The 19,184-nt window shown below is 57.0% G+C and overlaps 1 protein-coding gene across 1 annotated transcript in view; it reads right to left on the reverse strand.

Annotated features, from left to right (window-relative positions):
* Window positions 1-9,522: 9,522 nt before the first annotated feature.
* Window positions 9,523-19,184, reverse strand: part of NECTIN1 (nectin cell adhesion molecule 1) — a 66,078-nt gene continuing 56,416 nt past the window's right edge. Inside the window, exon 6 of the mRNA XM_079930495.1 lies at window positions 9,523-10,770. Coding sequence (XP_079786621.1) covers window positions 10,220-10,770 — 551 coding nt within the window. The 3' untranslated portion in view covers window positions 9,523-10,219. The remainder of the gene's footprint in view (window positions 10,771-19,184) is intronic.

The following is a 19,184-nucleotide window of genomic DNA, read 5'->3' on the forward strand; positions in this document are numbered from 1 at the left end:
GTTCCCACGGCTGGCCCCAGTCCCCCACCCACCGGCGGTGACCTAGCATCGGAATCCCCACGAAAGCCGTGCCCTTGAGGGGCACATCGCAGCCCCTTGATGCCTGTGTCCCTCCCACTAGCTGGTGGGTCTTTGCGTGGGATGATGCAAATCAGGGAGAAAGGAACTAAGGGGATGGTCACCCCGCAGCCAGGAAGGCGCAGAGCTGGGATTCTACTTGGCCTTGTCAAGAGTCCGAGTGCCTGATGTCGTCCCTATGACAGGTTCTGTCTCCATGCTGCAATTTGCTGCTGCTAAGGGCAGTTGCACAGTGGGGAAAATAATAGTAAGAGCTAATATTATCCTAGCTTAACCGAGCACTTACTCTGTTCCAGGCATTGTGTTAAGTGCTTTATAAAGGGATGATTCTCCTTTAATCCCCACAGCAGCCCTCTGTGGTAGGTACCGGTGTTATCTGCTTTACAACTAACTTTCTCTCTCTCTAACTATCTTTATTCATCCCAGCAGTCTGTTCACATGGATTGAGAAATAAAGCTGGGGGAAAGCAAGCAACTCGCCTAAGGTTCACACAGCGGACAAGTGGTAGGACTAGGGATTGAATGGAGATCAATGGACCCTAAGGCCCTGCCTCTTTCCTTTTACCAGGTTTTCAATAGATGTCGAGTGTGAACTCAACTGATGATAGAACCAGCATCTGAAAGGAGCCCAACAGGCTGAAATGCTGACTTTGCCATTAAGATAAAACAGAGCAGAGATACATGAAAAGCGCCACATTCGGGAGAAAAATAGGCAGCCCAAGTGCAGGTGAGAGAGGTCTGCTCAGAGGCAGCACACGTGAAAAAGACTCAAAGGTTTATTCATCCACCCATCCATCCACCCATGCATCCGGAAATTTAACCACCACAACGGAGCCCCTCTGTGTTCCATACCATCACCATGAGGTCAGCTGGGTTGGCCGTGTCACAGAGTAAGAGAGAGCACACCAGGTTCAGGGAGGACATGCAGAGAGTCTCCCACCCCTCCACCCCCATCGCCTGCTGGTCAGATCAGTTCCTGGAAACAGCATGTATTCCCTGGCCCTCAGAACGGGAGGGAGCTGGTAATGGGTTTTCTTCAGGAACAGCTGGAGTAATGGGGTTGTTTTTAAAGGCTCTTTTTTTTCTTAGAGCAGTTTTAGGTTCACAGCAAAATTGAAAGACACAGAGATTTCCCATATACCCCCCTGCCCCCAAATATTCACAGCCACCACTACCAAAATCGCTCACCAAAGTTGTACGTTTGTTACAATCAGTGAACCTCCAGAGATACATTATGAACACCCAAAGTCCAAAGATAACTGGGATTTTTGATGTGAGTCAACTCACAACAAGTCACTCCACCAAGGCTTGAACCCAGGTTTGCCTGACTCCTAAGTCCGGGTTCCTAACAGATGTGTTGCTAAGTGGCCTGATGACTAGAGCAGAGGGAGAATCATATGAAAAAGAGGTTGGGCCGGGAGTAATCATCTCCAAATACCTGAAGGACTGTCCTAGGAAGGCCAGATCATGTAGCTTCTCAGGGAAATACCTAGACCAATGGGTGAAACTTAGGGGAGGGAAATTTTGTCTGAATGGAGAAGTTACCCTTTGATGCTAGGGCTTAGCTCTAGAGGCAGTGCGGTGCCCCTCTCCAGAGGCACCTGGGATGCTTGGAGGACAGCCCTGCCTCGGGGAGGTTGGGCCATGCCACCTGCAAGATCTCTTGACTCTCACTTGGACGAGTTCGGTTTGGTTCAACCTTTACTGACCACCCACTCTGTCCACCCTGGGCTGGGTGCTGAGGACGAATAAGATGGGGTCCCAGCCCTCCAGGGGCTTACAGCCTGGCAGGAAGGCAGCTTGTGTGGTCCTATCACTTGCTGACTCTTTTCTCATCCATGGAGGCTCTCTCGAGGCTGAGGTCACTAACTGAGGGGACAGTGGGTGGGAGGAGTTCAGGCTGAGGGCACCCCAGCCTGCCGGTCTGTGAGTCAGTTATTCCCCCAAAGGTCTTTGCTCCCTGTGGAATGGAATACCTTCCTCAGAGAAGGCTCTGGAGGGGCCCTCGGCTAGACCTTGGGCAAGGAGGAAAGGGCATACGGGGCCCGGTGTGCCACCTTCCCTCTGTCTCTCTCCGAGGGTCCCCCCTCATCTGCCGAACTGGACTCTAAGGGTACTATCACTGTCCTTCATCAACCCCATTGGCTTCTTCTAAGGTGGGATCACTGAGGAGCGACATCCCCATTCGGGGCGGGCCTGCGAGACTGCCTGCCTGAGCTTTGAACTCAGGATCCCACTTTCCCTCTCACAGGTGCGCAGAGGCCAAGCGCTGGGGAATGTTCTAAACCCAGAAAACCTGCTTTGTTAGTGTTACAATCACGGGTCCACCCTGGCTCCCTACTTGCCTCCAGGGACTGGCCTCCACTGCAGTCACTGTCATCCGGGATCCCATCTCAGAGGGGATGAGGATGGCGATGATGAAGATGATTGATGATGGTGACAATATAGAGCATATCTGGTACCCAAACTCTTATGTGCATTAACTCACCGAATCACCTAACTACCACCCCTCAGTCCCAGTTTCCCACCTCATGACGTGCTTCTTCCTCATGATTGACACCTTGGACGGCCTCTGCCTCCACACCGGCGGCTCTGACTCTGGCTGTGCACTGGAACCTCCTGGGTAGCTTGTTGAAAATACAGCTGTCTGGGTCCCAACCCTAGAGCTCTGACCCTATTGGCCTGGGGGTGGGGCCTGGATATTTGATTTTGTAAATCCCCCGGTGATTTGGGTTGTGTGTCCAGGGTTTAGTTCCCTGGCTCAATGGAGCCTGCGGTGTGGGTTGATGATGCCCTGGGGCTGGTTCCTGAGCCAAGCAAGGCCATTCCTATACCTTTCCTAGCTTGGGATGAGTCCGGCCAGAAGGGCCAGCTTAGATGTGGCCCAAGGCAATGCAGCGAGGGTGCCCTCCAGCTAGGGAAGGCGTGGCTGGCAGAGAGGAGGGAGGGAAGGGGGCAGTGCTTGCAGCTTCTCATCTGGGAGTTGATGCTGGGGTTGGGGACTGGGATTTGGCCTGGCTCTGCCATCCGGCCTGTAAGCCGAGGCAGAAAATAGGGTTTGGGGGCCCTATACGCCAGTACCAAGCTGGAGCCCAAGCGTTGCTCCCCAGTAGCGTCTGGCTGTGGGGAGAGGACAGAGGGGGTCTAGGAGCAGGGCCTGGCTGTTCTCCAGCTTTCACAGAGCCCTTTCCTCTTCCATTTTCCCACCAACCTATGTGCCTCTCATTCCTCAAAACCATTGCAGATACCACCTGTGATATTCTGACTTCTAACAGGAAGTGTATATATGGCCTTCGTCTTGTTCCTGGCGCAAATCCTAAAGCCCTTGGAATTTCCTAAGGAATAAGAGTGAGAGAGGTGTCTTGTCATTCTTAGGACATCCCTTTCCACCACGCCTGAGTTTATGTTAATGAGCTGGCTTTTGGAAAGCACCTAAGGATGGGGGTTGGGTGCCAGGCAAACGAACCAAGTTTGGAGCTTCCGACCCCACCCCTGACCTCTGCGGAGGGGAGAGGGGCTGGAAATTGAGTTCAGTCACCAATGGCCAATAATTTAATGGGTCATGCCTATGTGAGGAAGCCTTCATAAAACCCCGGAAGGACAGGTTTGGAGAGCTTCCAGGTTGGTGCTGGGAGGGCATGGAAGCCCCACGCCCCTTCCCGTATACCTTGCCCCCTGCATCTCTTCCATTTAACTGTTCCTGAGTGGGATCCTTTTACTCTAAACCAGTAATCTAGCGAGTAAACCGGTTTCCTGAGTTCTGTGAGCTGCGCTAGTAAATTAATCGAACGCAGGGAGGGGGTCGCGGGGACCTCTGATTTATAGCCAGCCAGTCAGAAGCACAGGTAACACCCTGGACTCGTGATTAGCAGCTGAAGTGGGAGGAGTCTTGTGCGACTGAGCCCTGAACTGTGAGATCGGATGCTACCTCCAGGTAAATACTGTTAGAATTGAGCTGATTGCTCGGTGGTGTGGGAAAAAACTACATCAGCACCGGGACCCGAATCACACCGCCTTTTCCAGGAAGTCTTCCCCATGGGCCCTGTCTGACCGATGGTTCCACTCAACACCAAGTGTGGCTCCCAAAAGCCCAGTTTACACCCCATGGGCGTTTGTCCTATTCTGGGGCTGTGGGGGAGGGGTACTGAGCCTTGGGTCGCATCTAGTATACCCCCAAGGGAGTCAGGCTGGTGCCACCCCTTCCCCGGGATTCCTCCTCCTCCTGCTGCTCCCAGGACATGGCCTTGTCCTTGAGGGTATTCAGCACATGCGTTCTGATGGTCTGGTTACCAAACCTTAGTTTTCTTTCTAGGCTCCAGTTCTCCACATGCTGAACGAGTGTGTTGGACTAGAACGATCTCTTTTATTAGAAGAATTAATATAAGATGCTAAATTCCAAGTCGTCCTGGAATACTCTTAACACACCTTTGGTCTGGGGAACTTCTACACATCCTTCAAGGCCCAGGGGAAAATTCACCTCTTCTATCAAGCCTTTCAGACCTTCCCAAACAAAATTAGTCATTCCCGTTCTGTGCTACCACGGCACTTTACACACAGCTCTGCTTCAGTCCATGGCCAGCATGGCACTGTTTTGGGGTTTAGGATCCTGGAGGCTCTGAATTCTTTGAGACCAGGGACTCTGGGTGGGACTGTCACAGGGTCGCACAGTGCCTGGCCCAGGGTGGCCAAATGAAGGAATGCATGAGTGGATAAATGAATCCCTCAATTCATCAAGTTCATTCCCTTAACCATCTGCAGAGGGTAAGGTAAGGAGGATGGGAGAGAGGACTCCTTGGTATCCAGAGAGGAGCTTTGGCTGCCCAGCTATCTCAGTTCTGGGCCCACAGTCGAGGTAAGGCAATGGTGGGCACACCCCAGGGGGACCTTGGCCTCTCAGGTGGATCCTGTCTCCAAGCCATCCAGCGTTTTGTCCTCTGCTCTGCTGAGGGTGTGGGTGGAGCACAGGGGCAAGGGTTGAAGTTTGGGCAGAAGTAGCCTAACTAGCAGAAGGTCCTTCCAAAGCCTAGCTCAACTAGAAAGCTACGTGTGTCCTGGCCTCCTGGTATCTTGGGGGATGGGGCTGTGCCTGGGACTAATTGGCTTGCCCTCCTTCGGCTGCCGGAGAAAGTCTTGGCTAATTTGCCGGAACGTTCTAGTTAAATGCCAATTAGGACATTCTGTCCATTGCTCTCTTCCAATATATTAATAATGTAATTAAGCATTTATTGCCTGTGCAAATTAAAAATTAACTTAAATGGACAGCCTAGAGAACTGAGGAAGTGACCGCTTAAACAACCAATTTGCATCTCACTCGAGTGTCGACATCCAAACACAGTCTAAGGTGCTGGGTTTGACTTTCCAGTGAGGGACCCAGCCAGCTGCCAACAGCTGCTGGCTTCTCGTGCTCCCGCCAGTTCCGCCCGCCCCAGTCCTATGTATGGAGGGCGTGGTCTTGCCCCAGATGGGCGGGAGTGCTTGCTGCCGGCCAGCCACCTAGGCTTCCAGCGTCCCCACCCCCTTTTCTCAGGGGTGTATGGTGTGGATTTCAGTGAAAGGAGATGCTGCTGGGGGTGGCTGGGAGGGGGCAGTCACTGAAGCCCCTGCCACTGCCACCCCTGGATCGATTTGTCCTGCATTCCAGCCCAGAAGATGGGAAGCAGATGGTGCTGGAGCGGGGAGGGGCGAGGTAACCGAGGAACTAGGAGACCTTCCTTCCAATCAGCCCCCTGGGAGGTGGGGCGGGGTCTCTGAGAGCTTGTGGGGGATGCAGTCGGCAGTATCCTCCCAAAAGATGAGAGGATAAAGCTCCCGTCTCTGCCCTGTCCCCAGGGATCTAACACGACAGGTGTGACATTGCTGGTTTTCTTCTCCAAACCGCCACAGGAGGGGACTTGGCAGGAAGGAGCAGGACGGTGGGGGGGCGGGGGGGGGGTGAGGAGGGGAATTGGAGGGGCCTGAGTAGGAGCTCTGGGGCAAGAGGGCAGGGGACTCCCTCTGCACCATCGGTCCCCAGCCTCTCAGGCCGCATGTTGAAGGGCTCCCTGCTTGTGTCTGAGCGGCCAACCCCTCCCGATGCAGCTGTCCACGGTGGTGCCACTTGTGTGGAAGGCGGTTCAGTGGCAGCCCGGGAGCTGTGCTGAGGACTCAGGCAGGACCCTCACGTTTGCCCTTGGGGCTCCCGCGAGAGGGCGGGTTGGGGCTCCTTTGGCCTGGGCAGGGGGCTCCTCCGGGGTCCGAGTCAGTGTTCCAGAGCCATGGGAACGGGGCCCGGGGTGGAAGCTGCCTTCCTTGCGTTAGGGCGCCGGCTCATCCCCGCGTACCCTGTCCTGCCCCCAGGTCCGTGGGGAAGGGCCCAGCTCCCGAGGGACACGAAGCAACCGGGGTTGTTTTAAAGACTTTATTTATAAAAAAGTACATTTTTCAACCCATCATTTTTTTTTTTTATACAAGTAAAAGGGGGTGATGCAAACACCCCCTGGGTTAGAACCAGGAGAATCTGCTGGGCCGTCCCTGGGACCAAAGACGAAAACAGTGACTAAGAAATTGAAGCAAAGGTAGTGCATCACACTCCGGGGGGGAGGGGAGGGGGCAGCTTCTCCTGGATTTTGTTTCCATTTATACAAAAAAAGAAAACCATTTTTTTGTTTGTTTGTTTGTTTCCGGCCAAGAATCCCATTCCTCACAGCAGGAGTCAGAAAAGCAGCAGCACGGGTGGGGCAGAGGCTCCTCTGGCCGTACAATCGGGCTGCAGCAGCGAGGTCCCAGAAGCCCTCACCGCCTGGGCCACGGCACAGGGGCCTGGGCACGTCTCCCCGTGGGCCTGGGGCCTGGTGGGGCCCACCTGAGGGTTCCTGGTGGCAGTCAGGCCTAGAAGGTCTCCGTCTGGCCCCTGGGAGGCCTGGCAGCCCTCCCCTCCTCTCACGTGAGCTGCCCACACCACCTGACACAATCCCCAATTCCTCTGCTTGGAGGACGGCAGAAAAATTATTGCACCAGTGACTCGGGCACGCGGGAGGGGGTTGGCATGGGGGCACGTGCCTGGGAAACAGGGCCCCCGTGAGTCTCTCTTATGGCCCGAGCGCTGGGAAATCAGTTTTTCCTGAAGGGCTTTCAGCAGGACCAGCCCAGCCCCCTGGCAGGTCTGTGGGGCTGGGGCACCTGTGCTTGGGTCTGTCGGGGGGTGTGCGCCCTCGTGCACGCACGGGCCAGGCCTGACGCAGCTGCACGTGCGCGCCTGTGTTCCCTGATTCCACGCTGCTGCTCTTCAGATGCTTCTGATCAAAGGGGACTCAGAGGGTTGTTACACATTAGAACAATATCAAAATCTTAAGGAAAGAGGGGTATTGGGGAGTGGGGGGCGGGCAAGGACGGGGAGGGCAACAAGAGGCAGGATGACAAGTGGGGAGGCCTTGGCACGATGCAGACCAAGTTTATTTCATTTCCAGCAAAGGCAGAAGCTCAGCTCACGTTGGGGACACGGAGAAGCAAGACGTCCTCGTCTCTCTGCTGGGCCAGACCTTCCCTGTGCCAGCGGCTGTGGCTATGGGCCCAGCAGTAGTACCCACCGCCCCACAAACTTGGGGCACAGAAAACCCTGTCACCCCAGGCCCAAGTGCCGACCCCGGCCTCGTGCCGACTCTTGACCCCGGGTAGCAGCTGCCTTGCTGGGCGCGCTGCTGATGGGTCCCTGCCGAGGCAGGAGCCTTCTACGTGGCCCACACATCTGGTGTGGACCCCACAATTTGTGCTTTGCTGGAGGGGAGGGCTTGGAGGTGTCTTAAGGGGGACTCAGTGCTTTGGCTAGGCCCGGGGGCCTCCTAAGTCCATCATATAAGGAGGAAGAGGGGGTGGCAGTGCAGATAAAGGAGACACAGAGGAAGAGTCCTTTCAGTCTTGTGATTTCAAGGGGACAGAGAATGCCTCTATCAGGCAGGCCCCTGGGATTTCCTCCTGCCTGGGGGGCAAGGGGACCAAGCAGAGGGGCCAGGGTGGTGTGAGGTGGGATGGGGTAGTGATGTAACATGGAAAAGGTCCTCTGCCCTGGGGTGGGGGGGGGACACTACTACTGCTGGGAGATGCAGCCCAGCTCCTCCACCCCCTCTGCCCTGTGGCTAGAAAGACCCCAGAAGTTTCTCCCAACTCCACCCCATCCAGTACTCCCAATGCCAAGAGAGGGGAGTACCGCCCCAGGGCTGGCATGGCTTCAGACTTCTGCTACGTGGCTACTGGGTGGTCTGGGCTGGGGCGAGGGCAGTGGGGGCTGGGGGGAGGAGCGTGACCCAGCTGGCGGGTCCAGGGTTGCCAGGGCAGAGATGGAGCTGGCTGGGGGTCCCATAGCAGCACCAGGGAGGGGAGGAGTAGGGCGGGAGGCTGGCGCCTCCCTTGGGAAGCCTATGGCAGGGTGGGTTGGTGCCCGTGGGGCACAGAGTGGTCTGCCTAACTCCCCCCGACACTTGCCATCCCACAGAGCCCCTGCACCCTGGGCTGAGTTCACTGGAATCCTCATGGGCAGGCGTGAACCTGCCTCTCCCATCCCAGGGTCTTTCCCATCTAGAGTGCCGGGGGGATGGGGTAGGCAAATGGAGGAACTGAGGCACTTGGAGCTGGGGGAGCAAATGAGGGGCTGGGCGGGGCCTTCCTCCATGGTATCCTGGGGAAGACCATCAGTCTCCGGTGATTGACAGGGACCCAGAGCCCCATTCAGGAAGGGAATCTACAACTCAAAGGGAAAGCTTCTCCAGGGTTCCCCACCTCATCCAGATGGAGACCAGCGATGGCTGAAGCGGGACGGGGAGGGTGGCGAGCAGGAGCTTCAACTCAGGATCCCTGGCTCCCCACTCCGCTCGCACCTTCTGGCAGGCCCGGAGCAGCTGCATCGGCCTTTGTGGGCCAGGAGCTACCTGCGCTCCGCAGAGTCTTATCAGCCTGTGTTTGCAGAGCTCCTACTGTGCGGGCTTCCTTCTCCGGTGCCCTCTGCATTGATCCTCCTTCACCTGTAGCTCCTGGAGGTTATTCCCTTCTGGGATCCCAGCTCTGACTCCCCAAGAGAATCAAGAATTGCTAGCACTTGATTGATAGGGAGAAATTCAAGAAACTTCCACGCTATAAGGAGCAGTTCAGAGCCAGCCTGAGATGCTAGGGTGGAGGCACCGAAGGGCCTAGTGCCAGCTCTCACTGGAAGCTTCTGAAGGCTGCCCCCATCCTCAGCTGGAAGGAGGGGGGAGAGGTGGAGCAGAGAGGTGGGCCTTGGGCAGTGTCCAGCCTGGGTAAGGCATGTGACCCCACGGGGAGCACAGGGGTAGACATGAGCGGCGCGCGTGTGTGTGTGTGTGTGTGTGTGTGTGTGTGTGTGTGTGTAAGTGTGTGTACGTGTTGGTAGAAGTGTATGGGAAGTGTGGGCCAGAGTCTACCTGGAGTCCCACTATGTGGGCAGCAGACTGGGGTAAAGAGGAGGGACACACCAGAGCTGGGCCACCTTAACTCCCTGGAGGCCAATGAGGAAAACAAATGTAAAACTAACCTTGCCAAGTAAACACACTGCCCAAGGCCTCAGGTGGGGACCTCAGCTTGATTCCCTTAACAAACAAAGACAACCCTGGATGCTTCAGAAAAGCTACCCCCCTCCCCTCCCCCTTGGGCGCAACGGCTGCCTCGACCGGGGTCCGAACTCCAGCTCACGGTGGGATGGGGGAGGGGGTGCCGGGTTCCCTCTCCCAGGGAAAAAGGAGCAGCATCTGGGGTCGGCGGCAGGGGGCTTCTCCTCTTGGAGCCCCTTCAGCCCTCCACTCGCAGAGAGAGGACACAGACAAATTCCAGTGTTGGGGGCAGGGGAGGGCTGTCTCCCCAAACCCGGGAGGGGACATCTAGGTACACAAGACGGGACTAGGGCTCCCTGCGGAGGGAGGCAGGTGGGGTCAGGGGAGGAAAGGTACCAGCAACACCGAAGCCACAGTGAACACACACCAGGGGGGAGGGTGGGGGGGCAGGGAGGAAATCAAAACAAAGCCAGGTCGTGTGCCCTGGGCTCCCAGGTACCCCGAGCAGCTGGGTGAGTCTCTGCCGAGCTCCTGGGGCAGTGGACGGTGGGGGGCGGGCAGGGGGCGTGCGGGTGTGGGCTTGGGGCAGGGGCTCTGCAGACGGGGCTACACGTACCACTCCTTCTTGGAAATGAAAGACCCGTCGTTCTGAGAAACCATGTTTTCCGCCAAGTCCAGCTGCTCCGGGTCGTACTGGTAGCCCAGAGTCCGGTCCCCGTAGCAGCCGTCCTGACGGGCCTCCGCCTCGTCCACCGTGAAGTAGGGCCGCTTGGCGTCCTCGTCGTATTTGGGGTGAGGGCCGCCCGCCTTGCGCTCGCCCCCTCCGCCTTCCTCCTCCTCCTCTTCCTCCTCGTAGCTGCTGCCGCCCAGGGGCCCGGCTTTCTTCTCGTCATCCGAGTCCTCAGGGTACTGCAGGTTCTGGGCCATGGGCGGGTGGTGCTGGGGGATGCCGGCCTTGCTGTAGCCATTGCCGTACACGTGCTTCTTGGTGCTGTAGTCGCCCTTGAAGGTGTGGCGGCGCCGGCGCAGGGCCACCACGATCCCGCCGACCACAATCAGCACCAGCATGATGCTCCCCACCACGCCCCCAATGATGGCCGTGGGCACCGGCCCGGCGCGACGCCCGTGTTCGGGAGGAGACGGGGTGTAGGGGAACTCTGGGTGAGGAAGAGAGATGGAGGGGGACATTGTCAGTGTCTGCTCCTGGGGAGTCAGCAGGGGTGGCAGGGGAGGGAAAGCCAAGAAGTGGGCCCAAGGCCAGCTCCAGTTCCAAAGGCCCCCCCCAGCACCCCACCCATCCAGGAGCCCAACACGCTGCAGCGTGGGTAGCTGGGGCCAGGGAGAGGCAGAGACAGCCTCGTAGCCCCAGAGCCCCCATGCTGACTTTCTCCTTGGATGTGGAGCCAGCCCACCCACGACCCAGGGTCCAGTAGACGCCAGTCACCGCCATGACACCCCGTGAAGTAAGTGTGCTATTAATTTCCCTCCGGCACACGAAGAGGCGGGGCTTAGAGAAGTCAAATAACTTGTCCGAGGCCATCAGCCAATGACGCGTCGTTGATTCTCTTGCACCGAAAGCCTGTGCAAACGTCACTGCGCCCCAGCACCACACCTTGGCTTCTGAGACTCGGAGCCTGGAGCAGACCGGGTGCCCCACGCCTGATTTCATCTGCTCCGAGGTGCTGGCCCCGTAGATGCCCCGTGAGTGCCAGACGCCCGGGCCGTGGTTCTTGGCTGCAGTCTGGCCCTGCAGGGCAGGGTGGGGGCCAGGGTGTAGCCAAGCTGGGCTATGAGCACAAGACGCTCAGCACGGCTGTGCAGAAAGGGCGCATGAGAGTACGTCAGCAGCAAAGATGACAAGTACACACGAGCGAGCACGCGTGCCGGCATACACCCTTGTTGTCACGACCGGCCCACACACGTGCTGATGTGATGAACGTGTGTGTACAAATATGTACACACTGAGGACAGAGCAGAAACAAAAAGGCAGAAAAGGTGAAAAGAGAAAGGAAGTGGGTGGGCAGGGAGAGAAGGCTGGGCCGGTGTCTGTCTGCCAGTGGGGTCGGGCCAGAGGCCGAAGGGGTCCCCAGGTGAGGCTGAGGGAGGCGGTTCCCAGCACCACCACAGGGTGGCACCGGAGACCACGGCTGGCCTTGGACAGGAGGAGCCGGTGGGCAGGTCCAGGGCAGGCCTGGAGGGCTGACCTCGGCTGCTCTCAGCCCTCCTCTCTTCAGGCCAAGGGAGGCGGTCAATCTGGGCATATGTTCTGGCCTTTGGGAATCTGTTTCTGCCAGCTCACCCCCCGATTCAGCATCACTCACTCCGTGGGAATCCTGTTCCTCCTATGAGACCAGTCCCTCCTCCCAGAGGTGGAGCCGGTCTGGTGTGTGAGCCTGTGGGGTGCTGTCTGCAGCGGGAGCAGGGCAAGGATTCTAGAAGAGAAGAGGAAGGGCATTCCACGAGTTCGGGCTGGAAGGGCTAATTAAACACGGGGGCCGAAGAAGGGAGGCGACTTGCCTGCGTCACACGGCTGAGCTGGGACCACCCAGAGGCTCCTGCTCGGGCCTCTCCACGGGCGGGAGTTGGCAGAGAGAAGCACGACCACTGAGGACTCAGCTTCCCACTGTCACCACTGTGTCCTCAGTGCAGGTCACCGAGTGGCCGCCCAATAAATATTTAGTGAATATTTGTCCTCACCGCCCACTTCCAGAACAGTCTCCCTGAACCTCAAGCGTCTTCTCCTGGTTCACCAGGTCCCATCTGTTTACCGCCCTGAAAAGGGCTGCACACTTGCTTCCCGCGAGGTGGGAGACGTTGCCACAAGAAATGCCCAAGAGGCAGCTGGCGGGAACGTAGCCACCTCTGTACGTTCAACCTGCCGGCTCCCTCTTCAGTTCTTACCCCGTACCTGTGTGCTCTCTCCTCTCGCCACCTGCCTCATCATCGCTCCATCCACCCACCCACCCATCCACTCAGCAAACATGTACCGAGCATCTATTTCGCTAGTCACAGGATACAAGGAACTCACAGCCCAGCTGAGGAACCAGATGACACTCTTAGGCAAAGCAGCATGTGGACATCAAGGGCGCTGGCCGATAAGGGCTTCAGGAGTGCAGTGCAGGAAAGTCCTGCGGCCTGGAGTTTGAAAAGGCTTCTTGGAGGAGAGAAGACTTAGGCCAAGCCTTGAAGGATGACTAGGACTTGGAGAGGCCAGCGGAATAAGAAAGGCATCAGGTGGAGGAACCTGCCCTTCCTCTCTGACATGTTTCCTTTGCCTTCCAATACATACAAGGAGTCCTTGACCTTCAGCTTTCTTTTTGGAGCCTTCTGTCTACAGACTGCACTGCTGGGCCTTCTCTCTGCTCCAGCCGCCTGGCTGGGGGCTCCATCCTTGGACCTTACCCTCTGCTTTCTGTCCTAGGGACAGACCTGGCCTCAGTATCATGAGTTCCCTTGATCCTGCTGGCTCTCCAAACCATCTCGGGTAGCTAGCTCTCCCCCAACTCTGGGGCTTTATCTCCAAAGGCCTCTGGGACAGCAGTTCCCAAGCTGTGGCCATGGAACCTCAAGCCATTGGCTCAGAGGGCTGGCAAAAATACTGGGGTCAAACGCTTCGGGAAATGTCTGTGGAGACAGAGCATCGGAGCCCTTTCATCTTCTCATGCACACTGTGGACTGTAAGAGGAACACAAAGAGTTTCCCAGCCTACTGGAACACAAACCCCAGCCTCCTGACTCAAAGACCATTCACAGGAGGAGTATTTGGGGACACACTTTGAACACTCTTCTATCTAGCACAACCTCACTTGGAATTCTCTCCACCCACTCAAGGCCCATCCTTCCCAACATGGTTCACCGTCTTCCCTCCAAACCCACTCCATTCAGCACCACAGCTCCACCATCATTTGTCTGCTCTTCCAGTTTAGAATCTTATTGACCTTTGACTCTTCCTTCTCCATCTCCTGGGTCAAAATCTGCCCCCGAATCTTGTTGGCTCTTCCTGTTCAATAGCTTCTCACTTGACACCAGGTTTTACTTTTACAGCAGATCCGTGAATCTCCCACCTTCATTTGGTCTCTGCCCCGCCTTTAGTCACTCCATCCACAGTCACCAGGTTAATTTTCACTGTGTAGACACTACCATTCCCTTTCTCAAAAGACTAGCAATGACTTCCCCATTGCCTGTTGGACCACGTCAGTCTGGTCTTCAAAGCTTCCATCACGCAACTTGATCTTGGGTCTGGCCAACTCACCGTTCTTGCTGTCCAAGTAGATTCTTTTCCTTTAAATTTATTTATTTATTTTGGGCTGTGTTGGGTCTCCGTTTCTGTGCGAGGGCTTCCTCTAGTTGCGGCGAGCGGGGGCCACTCTTCATCGCGGTGCGCGGGCCTCTCACTATCGCGGCCTCTCTTGTTGCGGAGCACAGGCTCCAGATGCGCAGGCTCAGTAGTTGTGGCTCACGGGCCTAGTTGCTCCGCGGCATGTGGGATCTTCCCAGACCAGGGCTCGAACCCGTGTCCCCTGCATTGGCAGGCGGATTCTCAACCACTGCGCCACCAGGGAAGCCCCCAAGTAGATTCTTTACTGCAGACCTTTGCTCATGCTGTTTCCCCTGCCAGGAATGCCCTTCCTCATCTCCTTCTGCCTATTTCAGTGCTTCGGTTCCCTTCTCTGTGCAGCCTTCTCTTCTCCAGCTCACACTTCTCTTTCTCTTTAGAATGTTTACATACCAGTGGTCTGCAGCTTTCATTCTGGTATAAACAATAGCTTACTCCATTTCATTAATCATACACTGACATATTACAGTAAGGCCTGACAGAACAACCCACAGTAAATGCAAATTAGGATCTACCATGATTGGCTCTGGTCCTTCTGCCAGTTTTCAAGCGGCTAAAGTTCTTTTCTTCTGCAGGAACAGGGAGAGGGGTTGAGGAAGCGGCAGTGTCATGATAATTTGGGACCGACTCAATTCGGTGTGTTCCCATTGTGTACAATATTAGTTCAACTATATTTACTTTTATGCCTTCAGTAGCAACAGAGACCCAAGGAGAAGTAAATCCCTCCTACATTTCACTTGACTAGACTGAATTTTTTGGGCCCCACTAATCACAGTATGGTAGAGTTTACTGTATTGCCTGTTTCACGAGAGTGGCTGCTGTCCCAACTAGTCTGTAAATTCGAATTCAAAGTAAATCTCGAACCTGACCTCTTCTCACCATCTCCATCACTACTACTCTGATCCCAGCCACTATCATCTCTCACCTGGATGGTTGCAGTAGCTGCCTAACTGGCTTCCCCAATTCCACTCCTTCCCTGTACAGGCTCTTCTCAGCTCGGCAGCCACAAAGATCCTGTGAAACCTGAGCTGAAAATGCTCTGCATGATCTGTGCCTCTACCTTCATCTCGTGCTTTCGTCCCAGCTCGCTCCACTCCCAGCTTCCTCAGGGCCTTTGCACTGGCGGCTCTGCACCCTGGAAAGCTCCTCCCCCCGGTGTCCCATGCTCACTGCCTCAACGCCTTCGGGCCTTGGCTCCAACTTCTCACGGGGGTCACCTTCTCGCCAAGGCCTCCCCTGACTACCTTATCGAAAATCACAGCTCACCAACTCCCGCCCCCAGCACTGTGAACCCCTCACCCTGCTTTTCTTTTTTCCTGATCACCTTCAAAATGACCACATAACTTTTCAAACGTACTTTATCTGCTCTTTGTTGTCTGTCCTCCTGTGCTAAAGCGTAAGCTCCACGGGGACAGGGACTTTGGCTCATTGATGTAGCCCCCGCCCCCTGGACGGCCTGGCACGTGGCCGGAGTTCAAGAACATTTGGTGAATGAATTCTACAAAGGCAAGGCCATGGCTCAGAGGGGAGCCTCTGGGTCTCTTTCCTCTCTAGGGCCTTCTGTTTACCTTTTCCCCACCTGAGTCCTAAGTATGTTTACTCTTCCCTGGAGATTTTTGGGACCAAAGGGAACCCTGGTTATTTTGCCTACTTTAGGGCCAGCCTGCCTAGAGGCAGAAGACCGGTTAAGGTGACCTTCCAGCAACGCAGACTTGTGTGGAGATGCCAAGTGAGGGTGCAGAAGGAGTGCACGTGGGGACCTAACTCATTTGTAAGCAGAGGTGGCTGTCTGGTGTGGAACGGAGCGCCCTCCCCTTCCACCCCTCCAGCTGTCACATTCAGCCAGTAGCTCCCGTCTTTGTGCCAGTCGCAGAGCCTCAAAGCCGCAGCTGGTGGGAGAGAAGAGCTGGGCCGTGGGGTCATCTGCGCTTCCTGGTGGGGGACCAGCCGGCTCCCCTCACTTCCTCTTACGAAGGGGGCAGCCCAGCCCCATTGCTGAAGGCTTGCAGCCTCCCCTCAGGGATGGCAGGCTGGCTGGGACCCTGGGGCAGTGGAGGCTCCGCATTCCTTTGGGGCCGGGGGTCTCCTGACTGAGGTGGGTGGGCTAGTACAGGGGCTTTGGATGGATGGGAGGTGGAGCGAGGGTTAGGGTTTAGTCTGGTTCTAGGATCCAGAGGAGGTTTGAGGTCAAAGAGAATGTTCGGGCTTCTCAAACCAACGCCTGCTGCTTCCGCAGGCAGGCAGGCAGGCAGTGCTCTGGCACCAGAAGCCTAGGCCGGGAAGCTGTGAGAACTACACCTCCCAGTGTGCAGTGCTGCGGGCCCAGGGAGGGGGGAAGGCCTGAGGTCAAGCTCTGGGAAGCCCTTCTCCTGCTCCTGCAGCTGCAGCAGCCGTGCACTGCGCAGACCAGTGGGCAGGGCCTCATCGCGGTGGAGGGGAACTGAATCCTCCCAGGGGTGTGGACGCAGCTGCCTCCCCACAGGCTCCTCAGTGCTGCCACGGGCGGCCCGGAGGCGGCCACATTTGCTCACAGCACAGCTGCGGGCCCCTTCTGCACACTCAGCACGCAGACATCGCTCGCCTGCTCGCCTGTGCACGTTGACACGCTCAGAGGCACACGCCCACACGCACGCCCGGGCACGCACGCTCGCAGGCTCACACAGCCCTCCCTTCTAGATGGACCTCCAAGCCCCACCAGCCCTTGGTCTGAAGGACTCCCGGCCTAAAGCGCAGACCCTGTTGCCTTCACCCCCGGTGGCTGAGCCGGCTCAGCGCTGGAAATGGAAACTGGGGACACCCTGCATCCCGGTGGCCTTCCTGCCTGGCTCCTGGGAGTGCCCTGGACACTCTTCTCTGGACAAACCCAGTCCCAGGGGCAGATGCTGCCTTCTTTGGCCTCTTTCGTCTGGTCAAGGCCATACCCTCACAGCACTCCCCGTCCTCAGCGTTGCCCCCAGAGGGAGGACGGAGGGGAGCTCACAGGTTTGTTTTGTGACTAGGGGCCAACCCCATGAAACCGCCCCTGGGAAATGGGCTTCTCTGCGGGCCCGGGCCCCGTGAAGTGTATCCGCAAATTCCGGTGGGTTTGTCTCTTCTGCTGTCAGTTGCACGGCCACAGCCTGGACCTGTCGTTTCCCTCTAGAAGAACACTCCTTGTACATACAGCCCCTTACTGGTCCCCCAGGTGCTATCCACACAGCCTCCCAGGCGCTCAGTCTCGACCACCCTCCTTGCCACGCTGCTGCTTTCGGAGGGCGCCCGTGGCCAACAGAGAGGAAGCTCTGCTCCCTCTGTCCCCGCCCCCTCGGCCCCAGCCACTCTCCTCCCACACACTTCCTCCATCGCTGCGGCTCACCCACCACTCATCCTTCGAGGAACAACTCAAAGGCCACCTCCTCCGGGATCTGCGATCCCAAGAAGCCTGTGACAAAGTGTGTCTGTGCAGGTGTGCCCTGCACACACGTGTGTCTGGCACGCACCCTGCTGCACGCCTTCCTCTGCTCTGCTCTTCATTTCCCTCACCAGATGCGCCCAGGGCAAAGCTATTACCTGTACGACGCCCAGAATGAAAAATTAAATTTCCACTTATCCATCTCGTTCATGCATTCCCTCCAGACCAGCGGGGCTTGGAGCACAGGGCACGGCTGTGCCCCCCGGAGACCAGCCGATGTGGGAGGAAGGCTGGTGGGGTCGGCGGCTGCCCGTGAGTACGAGAGTGAACAGAGCGAACAGCTCTGAAAAGGTTCAGGCCGCCCGGCTGAGTCTTCCTGAGGGGGCTGAGAGACCTTCCCTCGGGACGGCCAGTGAAACAGCTCCTGGGCCCATCGATGATTCAGGGAGCATCACACTTCCCTGGCTCCTGCCTAACTGGGCTGTCAACGACAGAGTCCCCTTACGCAAGGCCCTTCTCACCACCCATGTGTGTGGCTTTGGTGACCACCCCCATCCCGCTCTGTATCTGGGGAGCACGCGAGGACACGCTGCATGCCTCTTCCAGCTGGAGCCCTGCACGGCCCCGGCCCACCTTCCCCGCAAGGCCACCTAGGCCTGACCACAGATCCCACTGAGGGCACCACTGGAGCAAACATGCCCAAGGAGATGGCTCACCTCCACGCTGGTTTCCCTACCTTCCTTTCGTCTCTTTTCCCAGCCTGGGCCTGGGAAGTTGCTCCCTTTCCTTCCTCCCTGCTCCTGGACCTGCTGTGGCTGCCTGCTGAGCAGTCCTGCGCTCACGGTGGTCCTGCGTTCTCCTGGGCTTTGGGAGAAGGGAGGCCCTGACTTTCCTGTCCCGGCCCTGCCTCTGGGGTAGGGCAGTACCACTTAGCCCCGTAAGCTTCGTGGGCCTCTGGCCGGTCCGCTTATGCTGGGCAGTGGGATCAATGGGAGGTCATTGCTCCAGGGTTTCTTGGCCTCCGCCCCTGATTTCCCAATCAGCAGTTTCCCCAGAGAGCCTGAGTGGTGGAGGGGGATGCGGTGGTGGCGTTGGTGCTCCACTGCTGGGTGAAGGTATTCCCATGCAGGAAGTCCATGCTGTGTGCTAGGCCGTGGTATACGGACTTGGTGTGATCAAAAGAAGCCTGAGATAAGTATGATGATCTCTGTATTACAGACTAGGAAGCTGAGGCTCAGAGGGGTGAAGGCCACACAGCCAGGAAGAGCCAGTGTGTGAACACATTCAGGCCAAGTCTGTGCTGTCCGTCACATGACCCCCATCCCCCCAGGTGGTCACGCTCCCTTATGACACTGTTCACCCTCATGTGCCACATGGCCAGAGCTCAGGCGCCTAGGAGGCTCTTACGGAGCTTTGCTCAGACTTTCTCCAGGGGGCGAGAAGTGTGTGACACTGGCCTTACCATCCTTGCCAACTTACGGGAACGCCCAGACCCTAGAGTGGGGGAGGGGCTGTCTCAGCTTTCCCCAGGCTCCACCTCTGACATTTCTTTTTTTTAGGGGGGGGGCGTTAAGTAGAAAAGAATAGCTCTATCGCTTTGCCAGGCAAAGGGGGACACAGCGGGCTCACGCCTTGAAAACTGTGTGTCCCCCTCTGACATTTCTACCACCTTAGCCAGTCCGAGAGCCCAGAGCAGGGAGTTGAAGAAAAGAGCAAGTGACAAGTGACTCCATCTCCTTCCAACCCTGGTGACAGAGGTGACAGAACAGCCCCGAAGACAGGTGGGTGCAGCCCTCGGACAGCTTCGGGCTGTTTTATCAGCAGCTGTGCCTTGAATGTACCCAC

This window comes from Stenella coeruleoalba, assembly GCF_951394435.1.
Source record: "Stenella coeruleoalba genome assembly, chromosome: 8".
NCBI lineage: Eukaryota > Metazoa > Chordata > Mammalia > Artiodactyla > Delphinidae > Stenella > Stenella coeruleoalba.